Source organism: Loxodonta africana, chromosome 8 (genome assembly GCF_030014295.1).
Source record: "Loxodonta africana isolate mLoxAfr1 chromosome 8, mLoxAfr1.hap2, whole genome shotgun sequence".
NCBI classification, from domain to species: Eukaryota; Metazoa; Chordata; class Mammalia; order Proboscidea; family Elephantidae; genus Loxodonta; species Loxodonta africana.
The window spans coordinates 119,450,069-119,473,606 of NC_087349.1; the positions used below are offsets into that span (position 1 = coordinate 119,450,069).

Sequence of the window (23,538 nt, forward strand, 5' to 3'; positions counted from 1 at the left end):
TAGCGCTCCAGTCTCCACTTAGCCTCCCAAACGGTTATAGACTCTGCGCCAGCAGGCCCAATCGTCTGGGATTCCCTCCCTACGCAAACCTCTGGCCCCAGTTTTTAGACAGCCCTAAGCTCGCCTAAGATCTTCAGGGAAAGCAATGAGACACCGATGGATGGGGTATGGTTGGGAAAAGGGGCGGCAAGAGGAAGGGAGAAGAGTGGAGCAGAAGGGGAAACACCCATTAACAATAGAAGGTCGTCTTCCACTCTCCGTATAAGGACCCTCGGGTTACTGACTGGAAGGCGCCCACGTTTTTTAGCCTTCGTTTCCTCTCTCATTTTAACTCAATTCCCCACCATCCATTTTTCACTACGTAAACTTTGCCCCCAGCAAAAGGGCAGTAGGCGTGGCTTTCGGCCAAGCGACGCGCAGCGAGCCTCGCTTCCGGTCGTCGCTTAGAATGACGTAGTGAGCGCGCCGTGCACCGTGAGCTGAGGGAAGCTGCGGGCGAGTGATGGAGGTCAGGTGTGGTCTCGTCCGGGCGGTGTAGGTGTCGGGGCAGGGGAAGAATGGGGCTGAGAATGGGTCCTGAAAGCACGAAGTCGGGGCAGAGAAGGAAGACAGGGGAGGAGCGATGGGATGAGGGAGACTCGGTGGTGGGTTCCGGGCCTGGGCCTTGCGGCCCGCGCCGGTCCTGTTCCGCGCTCGCGCTGCACCCTCGCTAGTGCGCACGCGTTTGCCCTCGCCGTTTCCGCGTGGCGGCCTTGCCCGGCGACCTTGAGCCTTCCTGGTGTTCCCAGTCGGGTGGATTTTGTTTCTTCGTAAAGGTAGTTATTTGGGTGCTTTAAAGAGGTTTGGTATTTGACCTAAACCAGAGTTTGACTTCTGTACCTCTGTTTCCTTCTCTATAAACTGCTGGTGTAATCCCTAGCTCGTGGGATTGTATTAGATCGTGTTAAAAATAATCAAAACTCAAGTGAAACGTAAGGTTTATTCCAAGGAATCATTCTGTATGCATGCAGGGAGATCAATTTGTTTCTGAAACAAGTAGCTCAAAGTAGGCTAGTTAACAGTTGTTGGGAAGAAAATGGAATTAATACAAAACCATTATGTAATATTTAACTGTTTGATGATATAATAGTAAATAGTTTGCAGGTTGGGGGAGCTATTGAGTCTCCGTACATGAAGGAAATGAATGAGAACGCTGAGGATTGGAGATGTCACAGAAGCTTATGTGTATTTTTCTTAATGAATACAAGTTTCCATGTTGACCAAGTATTTAATGGTTACTGAGTTAACATTAAAGCGATCGAGTGCTGAATGAAGGCGGTTTCGCCGGAGAATGATGTGGCAATGGCAGTCAGCTTCCGAAGAGATTTAGTGCCTTGGAAGCTCTGTGGGGCTGTAATGGGTCGGAATCAACTCCAAGGCTGTGGGTTTGGGTCTTTTCTTTTTTTTTTTTTTTTTTTTTGAGTTTACATTATAAATTAACTGCTGAAGATTTGGCCCCTTACCCATTTGTAATTTTGAAATTCAAATCAAAGAAATTCACAGTCTTTTTTATTAAATCAGGAGGTAATGGGTTTGTTACTGACTTCATTTTCCAGCCAGAAAAGACAGATTTACTATGTTGCAGACCAGTTTGTGGTGAGGGGAAAGAAAAATCAATACTTTTGCAGTTTGGGTCAAGCTTTTTTTTTTTTTTTTCAGTTAATTTTTGTTTTCCTGGGTAAGAAAAACCCTTAAAAATCAGAGTAAGAGGTCTGTTTTTGTTTGTTTGTTTTGGTTCTTTTAAATACACATATAATTTATTTTGTTATTATTGAGAATATGCACAGCAGAATATATCCGCCAATTCAACATGTTATTTTTTTTTTCCACAATCGGAAACATTTTTGAGTGCTTCCCCTTGTACCTGGACTCAGTAAGTAGTAGCTGTTGCAGTTGGGAAAATATTCCTCCTCTCTGAGCCTCATTTTTTTCCTTTATGTGGAGTTCAACTAAGCTTTTTTATAGCTGCAGCAGTCTGTCACTTAAAAATAAAATGTGCCAGCTGGGAAGATAAAACATGCAAGAAAGGAAATCTGTGTTAACATTAATCTTACCTCTGCCCCTTGCCTTACCTAGGTCATTCAGTCACCTTAGTGGGCAAGACTGGCAGATGGCATTATTAAAAACAACACCATAGGGATAGGTTACAGACACAGAGAAAGGAATTTTGAGAGGGTCCTTAGAGGAGGTAACATTTGAATGGTGTTTTGCCAGGCCCTGTGATAGGAGAAAAAAAACATCCAGACAGCAGATACTGCAAAGGTGTAATGAAAGTGCGAGACCTGTTTAGAATAAGGAGTGTATTGGAGAGGAAGAGGATAAAACTGGGAAGATAATCCTGGCCCATATCGTGAAGTAGTACCTTTTATGACTGCTTCAGGTGTTTTGCTCTTAGAAAAAAAGAAAATGTTAAGTAAATTGGTAGTATAATCTAACTTGGGTTTTTGGAAGTTCACTCCTGTGTCTCCAGGTATTAAAGTATATCCAGGGAAGCATTGGGAATGTTAAGTGCATGTCCTGGGTTTTCCAGCATCAGCCTGATTTCAAGACTCCTGTCCCATTTTCTATGTATGCCAGTGATTCTTAATCCTGGTTACCCTTGAAATAAAAAAAAAAAAAATTGATAGCTGTTTGAGTCCTCCCTGCAGAGATTCCCATTCAGTAGGTCTTGGTTGGGCCCAGGAATCTGAATTGTTGAACCACTCCCTAGATGATTTTTAAGCACAACTAGGGCTGAAAACCTGTAACCCAAGCTACAGTGCTTCTGATATTTGATTGTGTTCTATACTGATTGAAAAATCCTGTTAAGAAAGGTTCGGAAAATACTGTCGCGTACATGTGAATGTTCAGAGATTTGGGCTGGTTTTAATGGAAAGAGGGATTGTGACTCTACCTCATTTGTCATGTTTTTCTCCTAAGTTTGTGAATTGGGAACCACATCTGCACCACACCTTTCTCTCCTTTTTCTCTTCAGGGCTTTGGAATCACTTACTAGGAGTCTTACCTCCCTGCCACCCAGGGGCCACCATGGCAGCTCACCTGGTGAAGCGATGCACTTGCCTCCTCAGAGAGGCCACCCGTGTAGCCCCTGCCATGTCTCCAGCTGGCCGACTGAGACTCGCTGAAGTAGCCCATAGGACTCTGACTTCCTCAGCTACTTCACCCAATTCCCGCTTCCCAGGTTCCTTGACAGAGCTTGTAGAGAGGGAACCAGTGTTTACTCCCTACTCAAGGTTCAAGGAGGTAGATGATCTCATTGAAAAGGCCACCAGCCCAGAGCAGCTACTAGAACTAACTGGTGGTGGTCACTGCTTGCACAAGAATCATGCTGCCCAAATCCTCATCCAGCTCTCTCGCCTGCTGTGTGAGAAGCCAGAGAACAAAGCCTCTTTGACACAGGATGCCCGCTTTCAGCAACTTCTCCATCTTGCCAACAGCCAGGTGGGTTCTGGAGTGTTGTCTGAGGATTTTGACAAGAGGGAAAGTGTCAGGGCCTCTGGAGTCCAAAGCAACCACCTGATTACGGGAGGTAGACAGGAGCTCTATTCTGTGATCAGAAGTCCCACAATGTCTTAATAACACTTATTTATCACTTTATAGATTTTAAAGTACCTTCATGTATTTTCTGTTAATCCTCACAACAGCCTGTTAGATAAATACTGCTATTCTCATCTTACAGACCGGGGAACCAAGACTTAGAAAGGTTTACGCAATAAACAGGGCACCAGGAAGCAGATCTGGTTCTTTGTTCACTTGGTGCTTTTTCACCTCTCATAGCTGATTTTGGAAAGTAATACAAGGTTGTACACGTGGGTGTGAAAATCCTCACATGTATGAAAAGTGTGGCTTATGAAAAAAATATCAGTAGGTGTCCCTGAAGAGACATACGTGGAGAGTGGTGTTTGATAGTCTTGACTTGTATTGACCACTCTCAAGTACCCAGTGAGGGCCAGGCAGTGCTCAAAGCTAGAGTAGAGGCAGAAGAGTGCCCTGATGGAGGGTCCCTGAGATTGAGTTGGGGGGAGAGGGGTATGTAGCCACAATCAGATGCATAAAGGGTGACCCTGGAAAAGAGAGGAGATATGTTTGTGTGGCACCAGGCTGCGGGGCAGGGGCAGAACTGGGACTCTTAAGAAGCCAGTTCCTGCTCAATGTGAGGAAGGACTCCCTTCATGCAGGTTCTTACCTCTGAGCTCCATAAGCTTGCTAGACTGTCAGAGGAGTCCGTGGCACAAAGGAGTTAGGAAGCCCTGCCCTGGCAGCATTCACTCTTAACCACGTGGTACACATTGGAAGGTAGTGGTGAGCTTCCTGTTACCACAGGTGCTGAAGCATTGAGGCCATATGTCCAGTTTTCATGGATGGTGAGGAGGGGATTCATGAATTGAGTAAGGGGTTATGCTAAGTCGGTGTTTTTTAACTGAGCTTATAGAGTCAGTGTAGTGGGACATGGTTAGGTTTTGGTTTTGCTTTGCAATGACATAGAGTAGTGTGGAGAATACCATAGTTCATGATGTCGAGTTGTGTTAAATTCAGTACTTTTCCACTTCTCCCCAACCCTTAGAACAGCAACTTTACTGTTCACGGCTCAGTTTTTGTGTGTGTTATTTCAGTCTCCCTTGAAGCATAGTTCTAGTTCACAGATGAAAAAGCCCAGACTGAGCTGTTAGCAGATTGAATGCCACTAGTAGTGGCAGAGTTAAGAGAATTATACAGTATGACAGAGCCAGCATGCAATCTTGTGTTCTGATTCCAACTCATGTACCTTGTGGGTGAGGCCTGGGTGACAAGGCTCCTAGGGTAGCTGTTGGCATCATGTGCCTGTATTTCTCTGAGTTCTGGAAACACTGTCCCTGCAGGTCCCAGCAGGGTCACCATTGTTTAGAAACTAAGCTGGAACCAGTGGGTGAGGGAGGAACTGTCTTGCAAAGGGTAAGACTGGGCACTGGTTTTGGACTGCCTGGGTATAGATTCTGGTTCTGCCACCTACTCTGAGACTTTGAGGAAATTGCTTAATCTTGCTAAGTCTTTGCTTCCGTGTATGTGAATTGGGGATAATACTTCTGTACAGATGTTGGTGTGTACTATATGTTAAGTGCTAGGAAGTATGCCTGGCATTTAGTAAGAGCCCATTTAAAAGTGGTGGTGAGGACAGCATCAGGCCATCGGCCAGCTTGCTTATACTAAGGATGACTGGGAGTTGGGTGATAGCGGGGGATCTTTTTACCTCACTACTCTTTGACATTCCAAACAAAGGGCCTTCCTGCCAGTATTCACACAGACTGTCAAAGCTGGCCTCCCCTGCATCCTTTGACCAGTAGTCTGCAGGCTTGCTTTCTTTAGGCACACACAGAGGTATTTAGCTGTAGTGTGATTGATCCCTGGACTTTCTTTACAAAAATGTCAACCATTCTGCTTTAATGGAACAGATGTATTCTTAAGAAACCTCACATTACCAGAAATTCTGTTATGATTGTTTTATTGCAGAAAAAGAGCTTCTTGGACTCAAAATAACTCAGTTATTTTCTTGAGGGAAAGTTAAAATTTTTTAATTGTCATTGCAAGCAAACATAATAAATTGGATGACCAACTGACTAAAAAAGCCTAAGCATTCAGCTCACATTCCCCCAAGCTGCTTTTCTCTGACTTGTCGTCTTGACTCTACAGTTGTGTTTGCAGCACAGGTCTGTGTGTGCAGGGGAAACAAGTCTAGCACAGCCCTACCCAAAGCTCCCTGTCTGTCCCTGTGCCTCATGTGCCATAGTCCACATCATGAAGATTTTGGTCTTTGTTTAATCAGTCACGACGTTAGGTCAAATTCACATTACAGAAAGTCTAGAATTTCTCTGTTTATTTCCAGAGTTCTTGGTTGTAAGCAGTAGCAAATGACTGTGGCTAACTTGAGCAGCAATAGGAGTTACTGGAGGCTGGAGAACCTGGTTTAGAAAACAGGCCCACAGAGAGACTGTGAGAGAGGGTCTCACCACCAAGCAGCCTGATGCAGGTTCCATGTGAGAAGTACCTGCATGCATGAAAGTAACAGAGGAACTAACTGGTTCTTCTCTGGTCAGTTGTAACAAATGTCTGTGAGATAGGGTTAGATAGGTAGTTTCCAGCATACTTTGCATGCTCTTAGATGAACAGTATCAGATGTAGTCACGAGTTTGACTTTTAACCTTGTGTCCTTTTCTCGTCCAGATAGCTTACATCTGGAACAGGGCCCTGGTGAGACTGCTCCGGAGCCTCTATGCACTGGCGCTCCCAAAGGCCTGCAAGGAGCTGCAGTCAGTAGAGCAGGAGGTCCGCTGGCGAATGCGGAGGCTCCCGTACAAGGACCTGGCCTTCCTGGCTGAGTCCAGCATAACCTATATGCAGGAGCAAGACTCGAAGGAGCTGCTGGCAGAGCTGCTTATGCACCTAGAGAGGCGCTGGACCGAAATTGAAGATGGCCGCACAGTGGTAGCCATCATGATGAAAGCGGGCCACCTCTCAGAGCCGCTAATGAACCGTCTGGAAGACAAGGTACTGGGCTGAAGCAAGTGGGGCCCATCCTGCCCCCCACACACACCCCTCCAAGCTCGGGAACTTGTTTCCTTGGGTGATAAGCCTCTGGGGTAGGGATTGTGAGTCTAAGCCTGTCGCGTCCACTGGGCAGGAGCCTTAGATGCTCTTTGAGGCCTGAGGCCTGGAAACACTGTCCTGCAGGTACCAGCAGGGGTGCTCCATCCTCTCTGGAGGACTGTGTTGAGAAGGAGGGACCAAGGGCTCCAGGCAGCAGTAGGGATCACTACCATCGCCTGCCCACTTACTCCTCCAAGGTCCTTGAGCACTGGTGGACAGAACCTGAGCTCTGCCTCTCTGGGAACTTTGTTCCCTCTAGCATGTACCAGAGACTCAACCCAGGCTTCTTCCCTGGATAGGGCCTCCTGTTAGAGAAGGGAGTTTGTCTTTCTCCAAAGTCTCTTCATGCTTGTACCCTAATTTGGCCCTCCCAGCAATCTTGGGTGGTGGGGATGACAGACCACTCCTGAAGTAACACAAAAAGGTATTGGCCAGGCCTGGACCCTGGATTGCTTGTTTTGTGGTTAAAACTGTTTTCTAGAGATCCTTGTGCCTCCCCACCCCCCAAGCTTCAGCTCCTGCAGTCAAGTCAAATTCAGCACCTGCTCCTATCATAGCGGGTGCTGGCTCAGGTGACTGCCATAGCAGTCTGTGCCACAGTAGCTTATGGGCCCCTGGCCCTCTGTCCTGGGGCCTGGGAATCAGTTGGCTACAGACACTGTGCTCTGGCACAGGAGCTCCCTGGGGCATGGATAAGAGGCGGGCCTGGCAAGACAGGGCCAATGTTGAGTAAGCTCAGGCCCAGTTGCTGTCTCGCAGGGGCTACACTGGATGGGACCCTTGCCCCCATCTCCCTGGCATCTCAGGCCATCAGGCTGACTCCCCGCATCCGTGGCTGTGGTTGACAGTGCCTAGAGCTGGTGGAACAGTTTGGCCCTGATGATCTGCGAAAGGTGCTGTTGACTCTGGCAGCACAGAATCGTCGGTCGGTGCCCTTGCTGCGGGCCATCTCCTACCACCTGGTCCAGAAACCCTTTACCTTGACGAAACGCGCCCTCTTGGACCTGGCCTATGCCTATGGTGAGCCCTTTGTGTGTGGGTCAGAGGGGGGTTCCTGGCCGTATTTGGCTGGGCTGACTGATGCCTGCAGCTGTGTCAAATTCAGTGCCTGCCCCACCCATGGCAGGCACTGGCCCAAAAGGCTGCCATAGAAACACTGTAACTCATGGGCCCTGTTCCCTCCCCTGGGCATCAGGGATAAATTTTGTTACAGACACCAAGCTTCTAGACCTCTAGGAGAAAGTGGCATGTGATGAGGGGTGGGGTAGCCTGGTGAGCCTGTTGGCCTTACCAGGTAAACCGTTGTGGTCTGCTCTGTCCTAAAGGCAAACTCAACTTCCACCAGACCCAGGTGTTACAGCGACTGGCATCCGATCTGCTGTCCCATGTGCGCACCCTGACGTCCAGTGAGGTGGCCCACTGCGCCAAGTCCTTGGCCTTCCTCAAGTGGCTTAACCTGCCCCTGTTTGAAGCTTTTGCCCAGGTGAGTTGGGGCCTGACCAGAGGCCTGGGCTCTGGACTGGTGAGGACACACGAACTCTGAGAGCCTCCTCCACACCTGACCTCCATCTCAGGAGGAACTAGCTCAGTCAGGTTTTATTTCAAACCATAATTTGAATTAAGTCTGAAAATGCTCAGTTGTAGCAAAGACACCTATAATCTTTGTGCGTTTGGAAAGGTGCTTGATGCTCACATTCAGTAGTGACAAAAATGTATTTGATATCTCCTCCTCTACCTTACTGAACATCGCAAATGCATCCTTTTATTTTTGGGTGGCAGTAGCAGGTGACAGCAGCTGTTGGACACTGTGTGGACCAGGTCTGGAAGCCCTGGGTGTGACAAAGCACAGACATTGAGACTGAGAGTCCCCTTCCCCGGTTCCTCAAAGCAGCCTTTCCTGAACGTGACTGCCTGTGGGGAGTTGTGCAGAAAGGGGTGCCCGCTCAGCCATATCAGGCACTGCTGAGCGTGCCCACGGAAAGACAGCTCTTAGGGCCCCTCCAGGCAGAGACTTAGTGCTGCTGGGCAGGCCTGGCCTGCAACTTGCTGGCTCAGCACAAGTTACCTTTCTGTCTATGAGCGCATGGAGCCTGGTGGGAGGGTCCAGGTCCTGACAACCATCCCAGGCCCCTCCAACTTGGAGCTGGGTGAAAAGAGTGTGAGGCAGAGCCCTTGACATGGAGGCATGTTCTTACTCCCCTGCCTTCCCTGACTCTGGCCCCAGCACATCCTGAACGAAGCCCAGGACATCACCCTGCCACGTCTGTGCAACGTGGTCCTGGCTTTTGCCCATCTGAACTTCCGTCCGGAACAAGATCCATTCTTCAGCCTGGTACGGTCTCTGTGCTTCACTTTCCCTATTCCTTACCTTTCTCCCTGCTAGCTAATGGCTCAGCCCTTCGAGGGCAGTTTGGTGGCAGAAGGCTCTGACAGAGGAGCTGTGGAGACAGAGGCAGGAAAACAAGAGGCACCTAGTGCAAGGAGGGCAGGGGCAGAGTTGGCTGGGACCAGGGCATTCACGGGATTGTTGGGGACAAAAAAGCAGGGTCTTGGGAGTCCCCTTGAAAAGTCCAGACGTGCCGGCAGCTGTATGGGTTGAGAGTAGTGGTAGGTCAGGAAGGGCAGGTCTGCCTGTGAGTGAGCCCTGGGCTGGTCAGGGCCGGGGTACCTGTTGTCTCATTTTGACACCCTGCTTGTGCTCCTAAAGCCTTTGCAGCCCACTTGAGAAATGAGCCAGGAGGATCTCAACTGGTATATGTGTCCCTTGGGGAAGAGCACTCTTTATGAAAATTCAGGGGTCGTGTGCAAGGTCAGATCATATTTGACCCTAGGGTCTCTTCGAACACCAGACAATAGGCCCCAAGGAGAGCTTGTCTGTCACAGTTCCTGGGAGCAGCCAGCAGAGGGTACACCGCCCCGGGTGGCCTCAGGCCCACCTGCCAGCAGCTGGCTAGCGCTCTTCACCATCTGCTGCTGTTTGCTGAACTCTGATTCTTTTCAGAGACTGCCAGAAACGCACTGTTCCATTGTCCTGGGCACCTACTTAGGGGAAGCTATTGAAGAAGTGGTTTTGTGACTTAGGCCCCTCCTGGGGAAGGCATAGGGAAAGCCTAGCTGAATGCTGGCATCAGACAGCACTGCCCTACTGTCCGGATTGGGGAGGGATCTGCTGCTCCAAGCAGATGGAAAGACTTCTCTTACCTCCCACCCCTGGGATGCTGCAAGCCGAACCCCAGGTCTGTCTCGGCCAGGGTGCTCGCTCTCCCTCAGCTAACCTCCAACCCTTTGGCCTCCATGTAACCAGTTGTGAGGCAGCGTTATCTCTGATTTGGGCAGGGACATTTGCAGGCCATTAAGCAGAGCCTGGTTTCTCCGCCCCCACCCTCTCCTTGCCCCAGGTGCACGAGAAGCTGGCATTGGAACTGACAAGTCTGAGCCCAGCTCTGCAGGTGGATGTAGTGTGGGCCCTGTGTGTGCTGCAGCAGGTGCAGGAGGCAGAGCTGCGCGCCATCCTCTGCCCCGAGTTCCACACCCAGTTTCTAGGTGAGTGGTGGATGGGGGCATAACGAGGAGCTTGGGGGTACAGCCCCCCCTCCCTTAGTGATAGGAGCCCGTGCCACCCCTAATGCCACAAGAAAGAGGAGCAATCAGGTCCTTCTGATAGAGACGTGGGAGAAGGCCAGGGCTCCGCCTGGAATTTATTCCCTTCTCCACCCACTCCCTGCAGCCGACCCTACCTCCCAGCCTAGATCCAGGGTGGGGCTTGGGCGTGGGGGTGCCTCTGCCTCTCCCCCATGAGCCCTCCTCCACCCCTGCCCACAGGGCCCCTGGAAGAGCAGCAGCCAGGCTTGGCAGCTTGAGTCTGCCGTGTCCCTCCCTCTCACTCCCCTCCGCCCCTTAGGTGCTGAGTCTCTGAAGGATCAGAGCACCTTTCAGAAGTTGCTGCACATCAACGCGACCGCCCAGCTGGAGCACCCCGAGTACACAGGCCCACTTTTGCCAGCCTTGGCCTTGGTCCCCAGGCCCACAGCCTTTCACAAGAAGGTGACCCACTTGGAGAAGGAGCTGCAGGAGACCCTGAAGGGGCTGCTGGGGAGTGCCGACAAGGGCTGCTTTGCGGTGACCACTCAGTATGGCTGGATGCTGGGTAAGGGCTCCCTCCTGGTTGGTGTAGGGGCTAATTCTCCCAAGCCCTATTCTAGATCTACTCTGGCCCCTGCCGTCCTCTGCAGCAACGACTGGCTCCAAGTGGCCAGAGCTTCAGCCTGCGGCCTCTTCCTTTTTCTGTCTTGCTGCAGGGAGCAAGGTAGATGTTCCAGGCTCACTTGTTCTCCCTTCCTGGTCTCTCTCAGGCCAGGTGACTCTGGGACTTCTACTGATGGTATACCCTTGAGCACATTGGGTTTCCCTGGTCTCTGCCTACCCATGGAGGGCAGCCAAGTTGGTTTCCAAGGGATGTCACCCAATGGGTTTTATTCCCCACATCTCTTCTCCAGATGCTGAGGTGCTACTGGACACTGAGGGCCAGTTTCTGAACCTCAGGGACTTTGTTGCTCCTCATCTTGCCCAGCCAACTGGGAGGCAGCCACTGCCCACTGGGGCCAAGAGGTAGGTGGCCAGTGACCATTGGGTGTGGTCCTGGTGAGGCCCATGGCAGCTCTGCAGCACTTGAGGTCCTGCAGACTGCTCTCCTCTGAGGGGGTGGGTAGAACAAACAGTGTCTTCCTCCTCCTCCCAGGCTGGCTTTCCTACGGTGGGAATTTCCCAACTTCAACAGCCGGAGCAAGGACTTGCTGGGTCGCTTCTCCCTGGCTCGACGCCATGTGGTGGCTGCTGGCTTCCTGGTTGTTGATGTGAGTGCTGGCCTGGGCAGGGCCTGGGTGAGCACTGACTGCATACTGGGCGAAGGGCCTAGAGGGCACCAACAGATACACAGCCTGTAGTACCAACTCCGCCCCCCACACACCCCCCACCCCCCCATCTCTGGAGCCTGGGAGTGACAGTCATCTGTAGCTAGTGGTTGTGCCTGTCTCTCTGACCATTTGCCAGCCTCCCCCCCCCCCCACCTCCTCCAGCCTGGGCCTCGAGCGCAATCCAGGCCACCAGTTCTTCTCGAGGTGACAATCAGGACATGCCTCAGACTGGGGGTGTATTGTGAAGTCTGCCCTCTGAGGTCGGCAGTGTGGAGGCCCCCCATTTAACAGATGGGGGAGCAAAGCACGGGAGGATGATGTGCGTTTCCCAAGGCCGCACAGCTTAGAGTGAGCAGGCCTTCAAGTCCAGCTCGCCGGTTGCCGTGCCCAGGGCTCTTGGGAAAGGCGAGGCTGGCCAGACACCTGCCTGGGCACTGCTCTGTGTGGCCACCACAGAACTCCTTGTTGCAGTCTGATCTAGGGCTAAGACTGCAGGGCTAGCGTCTGATGTAGGCCTGTCTCGGCCCTAAGTAATGTGCTAGGGCACTTCGGAGCCATCACTCCTGTCTATATTGGTTACCCTAGATCAGAGTTGGGAGACCTTTCTGTAAAGGGTCACGTAAGGTTTCTGTCCCATTTCATACCACATTTGGAAATAATATTGGATTATTTTTATTGTTCGCTTGTTACACAACCTTTAAAAATTCAAAAACCATTCTTGGGCCCTGTGTAGTTTGCTGATCCCCGGCCTGCATACTCTCAGGCCCCTTCTGGCACTGACAAATCCAGGCTCTTCCCCACTAGAGAATTCCTGCAGCTCAGTAGTCATCGTCCTTCAGGACTTGGAGGCCAAAGCACATGGCATGCGGTCCCTCAGCAAGAACTTATTGGGGAGGGTTCAGAGGGAGAGCAGCAGATGGGGCCCCTAACTGGGGAGGAGGGAGTCCCAGCCTACCCTGACCTGTCTCCATACCAGGTTCCTTACTACGAGTGGCTGGAACTCAAGTCTGAATGGCAGAAAGGTGCCTACCTCAAGGACAAGATGCGCAAAGCTGTGGCGGAGGACCTGGCCAGATGACCCTGTCCCCTCAGCACAGATTGCATGTTCAGGGCCTGACCGTGCTCTCCCCGGAGGCCTAGCTGTGGGCACTGGGTCCCCAGAGAAGTATCTCCCTTCAGGCTGAACCTTTATAATGCAGGACCTTGGCCAAAAGTGGGGGTGGTGGCCCAGCAGCTCTGAGGGGTGGATTTTCCTCAAGTGAATAATAAATTTTTTGTTTTGGTGTCAGCACCAAGAGGCTTCCCAGGCATTGTCACAGTCTCCTATTTGTGCTCCCCACCTGTATGTGCTCCGGAGCCCAGGGAATGGTGTCCATGTCTCTTCCCCTATATACTCAGCTCACCCACTGGCCACAGCAGCAGAACCTGCTCGAGGTAGAGGCCAGGAGCCCTGCAAGGGAAGGTGAAACCCAAGGCTTTGGGCTGGCCCTAGGGACAGAAAAAGTCAGTTTCAAACCAAGCCTTCTCCCTGACTGCACATCACTCCAGCCTGCCCCAGCTGTACCTACATCCCTAGCTTTGTGCCACCCACAGGATGACATTCCCAGGCCGGTCGGTGGCATTGCTCCTGCCACCTTGTTTGCGTTCACACATGCCTGGGCCTGCTGCTGAGTGGCTTGTGGTTGGCCCCAGCAGGCCTGAGTGAGACCTTCCCCAGAGAAGCAGTTTGCAGTTGATGGCCTGGAGTTCTGGTCATGGTGTGGTCACTGACCCGCAGTTCAGAGTTCTTTACCATCACTTGTCTCATAATGGAGTGAGTGATGTGGACCTTGGAGACCTGTGGTGACAGATGCTATGAAGGCTGGGTGTTTTGAAGGCATTGGCTCTGGGATGGGAGAAGAGAGGTGTCCGCTCAGCTGTCTCATTACCACCAGAGCCGAACCCCTCTGATGCCATCGTGAGAACCATTTTCCTGCCTTCACCTCCCCTGCTGCCAGAGGGGCCCAGATGCTGAGAAGAAAAAGCTGTTTTTCTCATCCGTGTACCTTTCAGCTTCATTGAAAGTTTCCATTGGCAAAAACTAAAAGGCCGCTGACGAGGAGCTAGTTTGCCTCCAGTCCAGGACAGAGGGCCGAACAACGGGATAGAGCTGAGAGCAAAGGGCACATGTGACTGGTGCAGTCTCCAGTCTGCCTGTCACAGACCATTCTCCCATTCCAAAGTGGCCCTTTGAAAAAGAGCAAATCCATATTCTACTTACAGCTTTGCTGTTCACTGGAGCATTTGAAAGGAACAATGCACAGGTCCTTGTAGAGCCAACACTGCGTATTTGCATAGACGGTGGGGTAGAAGAGGACAGCCAGAGGTAGCTTTCTGAAGGAGCTGACTGAGCTGCGGCAAGTGGGAAGAGCATTCCAGAGCGAAGGGTCAGCACTGACACTCAGAGGCGGTGTAGGGGGCGCAGGGAACTAGGGCAGCAAGGTCCTTAGGGTGAGAGTGCATTGTTCCCAAAGAGACTGGAGAGGGGCCGGAACCGGGCAGGAAGGGCCGCCTTGTGTATGTCATGGTATATACAGCAAAGCTTATCCTCACCACTGGGGCCACTGACTTTGTAATGAAACACTGAGGTAATTATAGATTCACATGCAGTTGTAAGAAATAACTGGCTGGCTGGTGCCCCTTACCCAACTTACCCCAATGGCAACAGAATTAGTTTAGTACAGGTAGGTCCCAACCTAAGACCGTCCTTTGGGTTTTTGTACATCTCAGTGGTAATAAGTACTGCATACAACGTTGCCGCACGTGATTTGCTGATGTTGTCCTTTGCTGATACTCAGTTTTATGATGTACTGTTCAAAACACTGTCGTGTAGATGTAGTTTCCTAAACTAAATCGGGGGCTTCAGTTGCTTGAAAACGTGGACCCAAAAGCTGATCACTTCGCTAAAGTCGATAGGCAGATTTAGGAAACATGTTACCAGAAAATATAGGAAGAAAAGTACCATACAGACAACTTTTCTGACTATAATGCCATCGCCATTCTCAGGGGCAATCCAGATGATCCAGAAGCTTCAATAGAGTTGTTACCGCAACTGACAAGATGACAACATCATCCAACTCTTCTTTATGATTGGAGTCAATTTTTATGATTTATTTTTTTGTCTGTATATATTAAAATATATCTGAGTTTATATGTGATGTTTGCAACCCGCAAAGACAAAGATCAGGTTTATAAAGATACTGATAATTAAAAGGAATTATAATAATGAAACTTAAATAAAGTATTCAACTTATGTCAGAACCGACGTGTAGTTTGCGATGGGTTCATCTGAACAGACCCTGTCGTAAGTTGAAGACTGCCTGTATCAAGCCAGGATGCAGAACATTTCCATCACCACAGGATCCTTCATGTTACTGTTATTCCCACCACCACCCCTTGTCTTTATCCTGGTAACCACGAATCTACATTTCTATATTTTTGTCACTTCAAGATTATCATGTAAGTGGAATCATACAAACGTAACTTCTTAGAATTGGCTTTTTTCATTAAGCATTCTCAAGTTTCATCCAAATTGTTGCAGGTATCAATAGTTCATCCATGGTAAGGGTGACACGGTTTGTTTACTGGCTATGAGATCTGTGTACAGGTTATTTCTCTGATAAATGCCCAAGAGTGGAATTGGTAAGTCTTTGGTAGTTGGCATACTTAGTTTTTAAAGAGACTGCCAAACTTTTCCAGAGTGACTGCACCATTTTACATTTCTTCCAGCAAGGTATGAGGACTCCAGTTTCTCTGCAGCCTTGTTAGCGTTTGGTGTTATCACTTAAAACCATTCTTGTAGGTGTGCAGTGATACCTTACTGTGGTTTTAATTTGCACTTCTCTAATGACTCATGATGGAAAAATGGTTAAGAGCTACAGCTGCAAACCAAAAGGTTGGCAGTTCCTTGGGAATCCTGTGGGGCAGTTCTCCTCTGTTCTGTAAGGTCACTATAAATGGGTTTAGTTTTTTTTTTTTTTTTTGAATGGCTCATGATATTGAACATCTTTTCATGTGCTTTTTGGCCATCTGCATATTTTCTAGAGTGCAATGTCTTCTTGTCTCTACACATGTTCTAATTGGATTGTTTGCTTTTTTACCATTGAGTTTTGAATTCCTTAATATTTTTTATTGTGCTTTAGGTGAAAGTTTACAGCGCAAATTAGTTACTCATTCAAAAATTTATACACAAATTGTTTTGTGACATTGGTTGCAATCCCCACATTGTGTCAGCACTCTCCCCCTTTCCCTTTCCATCCCAGGTTCCCTGGGCCCATCCAGTTTTCCTGTCCCTTCCTGCCTTCTCTTTGCTCTCATATGCTTCAACTAAGAAGCACATTCCTCACGTGTGTTACTGTTTGTTTCATAGGCCTGTCTAATCTTCGGCAAACAAGGCAGACTTAAGGAATAGCTCCAGTTCTGAGCAGCATAGCCAAGGACCGTAGTCTGGGGGGGAAGGGGAGGGGGTGTACATTCTGGATATTAGTCCTTTGTCAGATATGTGATTTGCAAATATTTTCTACAGTCATAGCTTGTCTTTTCATCCTTTAACAGGATCCTTCACAGAGCAAAGGCTTTAAATTTTGATGAAGTCCAGTTTATGTTTTTCCTTGCCTGGATGATGCCTTTGGTGGCAAGTCTTAAGACTCATTGCCTAGCCCTAGGTCCTAAATACTTTTGCCTATATTTGTTTCTAAAAGTGTTACAGTTTTATGTTTTACATTTAAGTCCATGATCCATTTTGAACTAGTTTTTTAATAAGGTGTGAGACTAAGTTGAGGGTTATTTTTTGCCTATCAACTTCCAATTGTTGAAAAGCTAACCTTCCTTCATTGATTTACTTCAGAAGTCAGTTGGGCGTGTTTCTGGGTTCTCCGTCTGTTGCATTGATCTGTGTGCCTTTCTCTGCCGTTACCACACTGTCTTGATTACAGTAACTGGAAAGTAGGCATTAATATTGTGTATAGTGATTCCTTCTTTCTTTTTCAAGATTGTTTTAGCTAGCCTAGTCCCTTTGCCTTTTTTTTAATTTATTTTTGTTGAAAATATATTCAACAAAACATGCACCAATTCAACAGTTCCTATAGTACAATTCAGTGACACACTGATTACATTCTTTGAGTTGTGCAACCATTCTCACCCTCCTTTTCTGAGTTGTTCCTCCACCATTAACAAAAACTCACTGCCCCCTAAGGTTTAGTTCCTTTGCCTTTCCTGTCAATTTTAGAGTAAGCTCGTCTGCATTTATAAAAACCTTACTTGACCTTGAATAGGAATTGCATTAAACCTACAGATCAATTTAGGGAGAATCAGCATCTTCACTTCGTTGAGTTTTCCGTTCCATGAACATGGTATGCTTCTCTATGCATTTAGGTTGCCTTTGATTGCTTTCATGAGTGTTTTGCAATTATCAACATGCACATCTTGTACATGTTTTCTTAAACTTATACCAAAGTTTTTCATTTCCTTTGGAGTGATTGTAAATTGTATTGTTCTTAATTTTGGTGTTCACATGTTCGTTGTTAGAAATAGGATTGATTTTTGTACATTGATCTTGTATCCTGTGACCTTGTTACTCCCTCATTTCATGTGTTTTTTGTTTGCAAATTCTTCTGGATGTTGTATGTAGATGATCATGTTCTCTGCAAAGAGGAACATTTTTTTTTATTATTCCTTTCCAATCCCTGTGTCTTTTTCTTTTCTAAAACAACCTTATTGAAATATGATTCACACACCATACAATTCACCCATTTAAAGTGTACAATTCAGTGGGTTTTAATTTATTTGCAGATATGTGCAACCATCACCACAGTCAATTTTAGAACATTTTATCAATTCAGAAAGAAACTCCATACCCTTTAGCTATCACCCACCAACTCCTCACTTCCCTTCTCTCAGCCCTAAGCAACTACTAATCTGCTTTCTGTCTATAGACTTCCCTAAACTTATATGAATAGAATCATATATCATGTGGTCTTTTGTGACTGTCTTCTTTGATTTAGCGTAACTCCAAAGTTCATCCATGTTGTAGCATGTATCAGTACCTCATTCTTTTTTATTGCTGGATATTAATTCCATTGTATAGCTCTACCACAATTTTTCATCCATTGATGGACATTGGCTGTTATGAGTAGTGCTGCTCTAAGCATTCATGTACCAGGTGTTTGTGAATATATGTTTTCAGTTCTCTCAGGTGTATACCTAGGGATGGAATTAGTGGGTCATATGGTAACTCTTTCATCATTTGAGGAATTGCCAAACTTGTTTTCAAAGCAGCTACACTATTTTACATTCCCACCAGCCATGTGTGAGGATTCTGATTTCACATCCTCACCAATACTTGTCAGACTTTTTTATTCTACCCATCCTAGTGAGTATAAAGTAGTATCACACTGTGGTTTTGATTTGCATTTCCCTGACGACTAACGATGTTCAGCATCTTTTCATTGCTTGTTGGCCATTTGTATATCTTCATTGGAGAAATATCTATTCAGATCTTTTGTCCATTTTTGAATCAGGTTTTTTTTTTCTTTTATTACTTAGATACAAGTCTCTTATCAGATATATGATTTGCAAATATTTTTTCCCATTATGAAAGTTGTCTTTTTACTTTCTTGATGGTGCCCTTGGAGGTAGAAAAGTTAATTTTTTGAAGTCCAATTTATCTATTTGTTGTGATTGCTCTTGTTGTCATACCTAAGAATCATATGCTGAATCCCAAGGTCATAAAGTTTTATCCCTATTTTTCCTTCTAAAAGTTATAATTTTTGCTCTTAAACATACGCATTTGAGTTATTTTTGTGTGTGTGTTTTAGGTGAAAGTTTACAGCACAAATTAGTTTTTCACTCAAAAATCTTAGACACTAATTGCTTTATGACATTAGCTGCAGTCCCCACAATGTGTCAACACTCTTTTACCTCTCCAGCCTGGGTTCTCAGTGTCCGTCCAGTTTCCCTGTCCCTTCTTGCCTTTCTTTTTGGACAGGTGTTGCCCATTTGTCCTCATATTGAACTAAGAAGCATGTTCTTCATATGTATTACTGTTTTATAGGTCTGTCTAATCTTCAGCTGAAAGGTGGATTTTGGGAGTGGCTTAAGTTCTGAGTTAGCAGGGTGACGAGGGGCCATAGTCTCGGGGGTTCCTTCAGTCACCGTCAGACCAGTGAGTCTGATCGTTTTTTGTGAATTTGAATTTTGTTCTACATTTTTCTCTCTCTCTGCCCAGAACCCTCTATTGTGATTCCAGTCAGAGCAGTTGGTGGTGGTAGCTGGCACCATCTAATCCTTCTGGGCTCAGGCTGGTGAAGTCTGTAGTTCATGTGGTCCATTAGTCCTTCGGAAAACATTTGCCTTGTGTCTTTGGTTTTCTTCATTCTCCTTTGCTCTGAACGTGCTGGGACCAATAGATGAATCTTTGATGGCCGCTTGCAAGCTTTCAGGACCCCAGACACCACTCACCATAGTAGGATGTAGAACATTTTCTTTATGAACTGTGTTATGCCAGTTGACTTAGATGTCCCCCAAGACCATAGCCCCTAGCCCTCAGCCCCAGTAACTCAGTCCCTCAATGTTTTTGAGTGAGCCTAGGAAGCTTCTATGACTTTGCCTTGGTCAAGTTGTGCTGACTTCTCCTATATTCTGCATTGTCTTTCCCTTCACCAAAGTTAACACTTGTCTACTATCTAGTGATTTCCCTTCCCCACCACTCCCCTCCCTCATAACCATCAAAGATTGTTTTTTTCTGTGCTTAAATCTTTGCTTAGGAATATATTCTGGAGAAATAAGAGCTGTCACACGAATAGACATATGGATGCCCATGTTCATTGCTGCAATAGCAAAAACTTGAAAACAACCTAAGTGCCCATCAACAGATGAATGGATAAACAAATTATGGTACATACACACAGTGGAATACTACACAACAATAAAGAACGATGATGAATCCACAAAACATCTCACAACATGGATGAACCTGGAGGGCATTACACTGGGTAAAATAAGTCAACCAGATAAGGACAAATATTGTATGAGATCACTATTATAAAAACCCAAGAAAAAGTTTAAACATAAAAAAGAACAATCCTCGATGGTTGTGAGGGATTAATAGTTTTCACTAGTTTCACTGAGGAGTGGGTCAGCAGAGCTCCTCACACTGTTACTTGGAAGCTGATCTGCCTTTTATTTCTTTTTCTTGCCTTATTGCAGGACTAGAACTTGCAGTACTATGTTGAATAAGAATGGTCAGAGTAATCTTCCTTGTCTTATTCTCAATCTTAGAGGAAAAGCATTCCGTCTTTCAACATTAAATATGTTGTTAGTTGTAAGGCTTTTTGTAGATTATCAAGTTGAGGTAGTATTTGCAACTCGCTGAGAGGTTTTTTTTTTTTTTTAATCACAAATGGGTGTTGAATTATGTCAGCTGTTTTGTGGGTGTGTGTCAATTGATAGAATCAAATTTTTTCCTCTTTAGTTGGTATGGTGGATTATATTGACAGATTTTCAGATGTTGAACCAGCCTTGCATACCTAAAATAAATTGAACTTGGTCATGGTGTGTAATTCTTTTCATATATTGTTGGATTTGATTGGATAGTATTTTAAAAAATAGGAATTTTTATGTCTAAGTTCTTTATTTGTCTGATGTTGGTATCAGTATTTCATGCCTCATAAAATGTGTTAGGACCTGTAGTAATATACCCTGTTTCATCTCCTTTTTTTTTTTTTCCTCTGTCAGTCTTACTAGAGGTTTATCAATTTTATTGATTTTTTCTTTCAATAAAAAGAACCATGTTTTTGTTCTATTGATTTCCTTTATTTTTCTGTTTTCAATTTCATTGATTTCTGTTCTTCATTTTGTTTGTTTCTGCTTATTTGGTTTATTTTGGTCTTTTTTATTTTTCTAGTTTCTTGAGGTAGGAACTTAGATTAATAATGTGTGACCTTTCCTCTTTCCTAAGTGCAATAAATATTTCTCTCAGCACTGCTTTAGCTACATTGCATATCACATATTTTGATGTTCTGTGTTTTTATTTTCATTCAGTTCTATATTTGGTTTGTTTTTTTAATTTCCTTGGAAATTCTCTCTTTAACCCATGGATTATTTAGAAGTGTGTTGTTTAATTTCTAAGTGTTTAGAGATTTTCTTGTTTTTCTGTTATTGATTTCTAGTTTGAGTCCATTGCGGTCTTGAGTACATATTCTGTGTGATTTCAACTCTTTTAAATATGTTGATGTTCGTTTTATGGCCCAGGATTTGCTCTATCTTGGGAAATGTCTCATATGTGCTTTAAAAATATACATATTCTGCTGTCATTAGGTAGCATATTCTATATAGAGATCTGTTGGTTAATTGTGATGTTTAGATCTTCTACATTCTTGCTGATTTTCTGTCTAGTAATTCCATCAGTTACTGAGAAGGATGAGTTGAAGTCTTCAACTATAATTGTGGATTTGTCTATTTCTCTTTTCAGCTCTATTAATTTTCTTCATGTATTTTGAGGCTCTGTTGTTTGGTACAGAGCATTAGGATCATTAAGTCTTCCTAGTGAACAGATCCATCATAAAGTATGTCACTATATAATGCCCTTCTTTTTCTCTAGTAATTCTCTGAAGTCTACTTTATCAATTATTAATATAGTCACTCCTGCTTGGTTTTGTTTGATTAGTGCTTGCATGTTATACCTTTTTCTGTTCTCTTACTTTCAATCTATCTGTATTGTTAAATTTGAAGTGATTTTCATGTAAACAGCTTTTTTTTTAAACCCACTTTGCCATCTCTGCCTTTAATTTGTGTATTTATCCTATTTACATTTAAGATAATTATTGACATATTAAATCTGTCAGTTTGTATCTTCTGCCACTGTTTCTTGTTCCTTGTTTCTCTTTTCTTGCTTTCCTGTGGACTAGGACTAGGATTAGGACTAGGACTAGGACTCCATCTTGATTTATTTATAGTTTTTTTTTTTTTTTTTGGTATCACTTTAGTTTTCTCAGTGTTTGCTCTGGGTATTAAAATATGCATATGTGGGATGGTCACAATCTGCTGGTGTCAACATTTTACCACTTTACTTCCATTTCTGTCCCGTTTACCTTCCTCAACTTCAAATATCATTGTCCTGAGTTCAGGTGGTGTTATAAATTTTTTGTTTCAGTTATCACATATGCTTTAGAAAACTTATAAGGAAAAGGGTTGTCTATTGTATTTACCCATATTTGTACTTTTTCCATCATTCTTTCTTCCTTCCTGATGCTCCAAGATTCCTTCTTTTATCATTTCCTTTCTGTTAGAACAACTTCCTTTAGTTGTTCTTTAAGGCTAAGTCTACTAGTAACAAATTCCTTTAGTTTTCCGTCACCTGAGAATGTGTTTATTTCTCCTTCATTCCTGAAGAACAGTTTCTTTTCTTTCAGCACTTGAAAAATGTTGTCTCACTTCCTTCTAGCCTCTATAGTCATTGTCATTCTAATTGGTGTACCAATGTGTCATTTCTCTCTGGCTGCTTTCGAGATTGTTTTCTTTGTCTCTAGTTTTCAGAAGTTTAATTATGACGTGTCTTGGCTTGGATTTCTTCAGGTTTACCCTCTGAGGTTTGCTCGGCTACTTGAATTTGAAACTTTTGCTTAATTTGGGACGTCTCAGCCACAATTTCTTCAATTCCTTTTTCGGCCCCAATATCTTTCTCCTCTCCTTCTGGGACTCTAATAATATGATGGATCTTTTGTTATTATTCCACAGGTTCCTGGGCCTCTGTTCAATTTTTTTTTTTTCAGACTGTTTTCTTTTTGTTGTTCAGCTGGGTTATTTCTATTGATTTGTCCTCAATTTCACTGATTCTTTCTTCTGTTATCTTTATCTACTAATAAGTCGATCCAGTGAGTTTTTCTTTTCTGTGATTGTTCTGTATTCATCTATAATTTTTTTTAATAACTCCTGTTTCTTTGCTAAGATTTTATTTTTGTTCATTTGTTTCAATGAACAAAATTCAAAAATGATCTGTTGAATCATTTTTTAATGACAATTGTTTTAAAATCTTGGTCAGATAATTCCAGCACCTTATTAACCTCAGTGTTGGTGTCAATTGGTTGTCTTTTTTCATTGTAGTTGTGATTTTCCTGGTTCTTGGTATGATGGGTGATTTTTTTATTGTATCCTGAACAGTTTGACTATTATGTTAATTTTTTGTTATTTTAGCAGGCAGTCACCCTGTTTAGGTTTAGCATGCAGGTCCTGGGCTACTTTTGTGGCCCATGGTTCCAATAACAATGTAATTTTCAGAACCTTTGTGGGGCTATGTTGGTCAGCTTGGTTTATCTCATATCACTAGGTCTCCTACAGGTCCCTGTTGGTATTGTTTGAAGGTATGGAAGGAGTTTCCTCAGGGTTGTGTCTAGGTGGGGGAAGGGAGTCTCAGATGGAGAATGCTTCATGGGTTGAGTGCTTGTTGTGGCCAGATCCCCTTTGCCAGTACCCCCTGTTACACAGTGTCTTTGGGCAGGGATGGAGAACATCTCAGGCCCCGTGGGCTACGAAGATGCTTAGCTCCTGGTCAGCTGGGCTTCCTATTGATCCCCTTGCCAGTTCTACCAGCCTTGCCTGGTGTTGTCAGTGGGACTCTTAACTCCATACAAGGATAAGTAATTTTCTGTTGGTAGGTTGGGTGTAGGAAAACGCTGGCAGGCTCACTGTCTTCTGTTGGGTGGGGAGTCATAAGATACCCTGTGTCTATGCTGTTCTTCCAGCTCTGGGGTCCATACCAGCTCACTTGCCTCCTTTCATCTTTGAGAGTTCTCTTTTGGTTGTCTCTTGAGTTATTCATTGGATTTATAGTTGTACTTGATAGGGAAGAACAGAGAGACAAGTCTATGCCATCTTGTCTGGACTGGAAGCCCCTCAATCCCCACTGAAGGTTTTTACACTTATGGGTGAC

The 23,538-nt window shown here is 45.5% G+C and overlaps 1 protein-coding gene and 2 non-coding genes across 7 annotated transcripts; all 3 read left to right on the forward strand.

Annotated features, from left to right (window-relative positions):
• Window positions 1–423: 423 nt before the first annotated feature.
• On the forward strand, window positions 424–12,877 carry TBRG4 (transforming growth factor beta regulator 4). Of its 5 annotated transcripts, none has more exons than XM_010598281.3 (11): window positions 424–508; window positions 3,014–3,480; window positions 6,238–6,561; window positions 7,509–7,680; window positions 7,986–8,143; window positions 8,885–8,992; window positions 10,059–10,203; window positions 10,562–10,807; window positions 11,157–11,268; window positions 11,399–11,513; window positions 12,550–12,877. In XM_010598281.3, the coding sequence occupies exons 2-11, from the start codon at window positions 3,067–3,069 to the stop codon at window positions 12,649–12,651; spliced, it is 1,896 nt and encodes a 631-aa protein (XP_010596583.1). In that variant the 5' UTR covers window positions 424–508; window positions 3,014–3,066; the 3' UTR covers window positions 12,652–12,877. The 5 variants fall into 5 exon arrangements, with proteins under 5 accessions (XP_010596583.1, XP_023414377.1, XP_023414376.1 ...); XM_023558609.2 differs by having other exon boundaries at window positions 468–513; XM_023558608.2 differs by having other exon boundaries at window positions 479–534.
• On the forward strand, window positions 7,180–7,321 carry LOC111752998 (small nucleolar RNA SNORA5). Its single transcript, XR_002787856.2, has one exon. It is a non-coding gene; the product is annotated as a small nucleolar RNA SNORA5 (small nucleolar RNA).
• Window positions 7,746–7,879, forward strand: LOC111752997 (small nucleolar RNA SNORA5). The gene has a single exon (XR_002787855.1). It is a non-coding gene; the product is annotated as a small nucleolar RNA SNORA5 (small nucleolar RNA).
• Window positions 12,878–23,538: the final 10,661 nt, after the last annotated feature.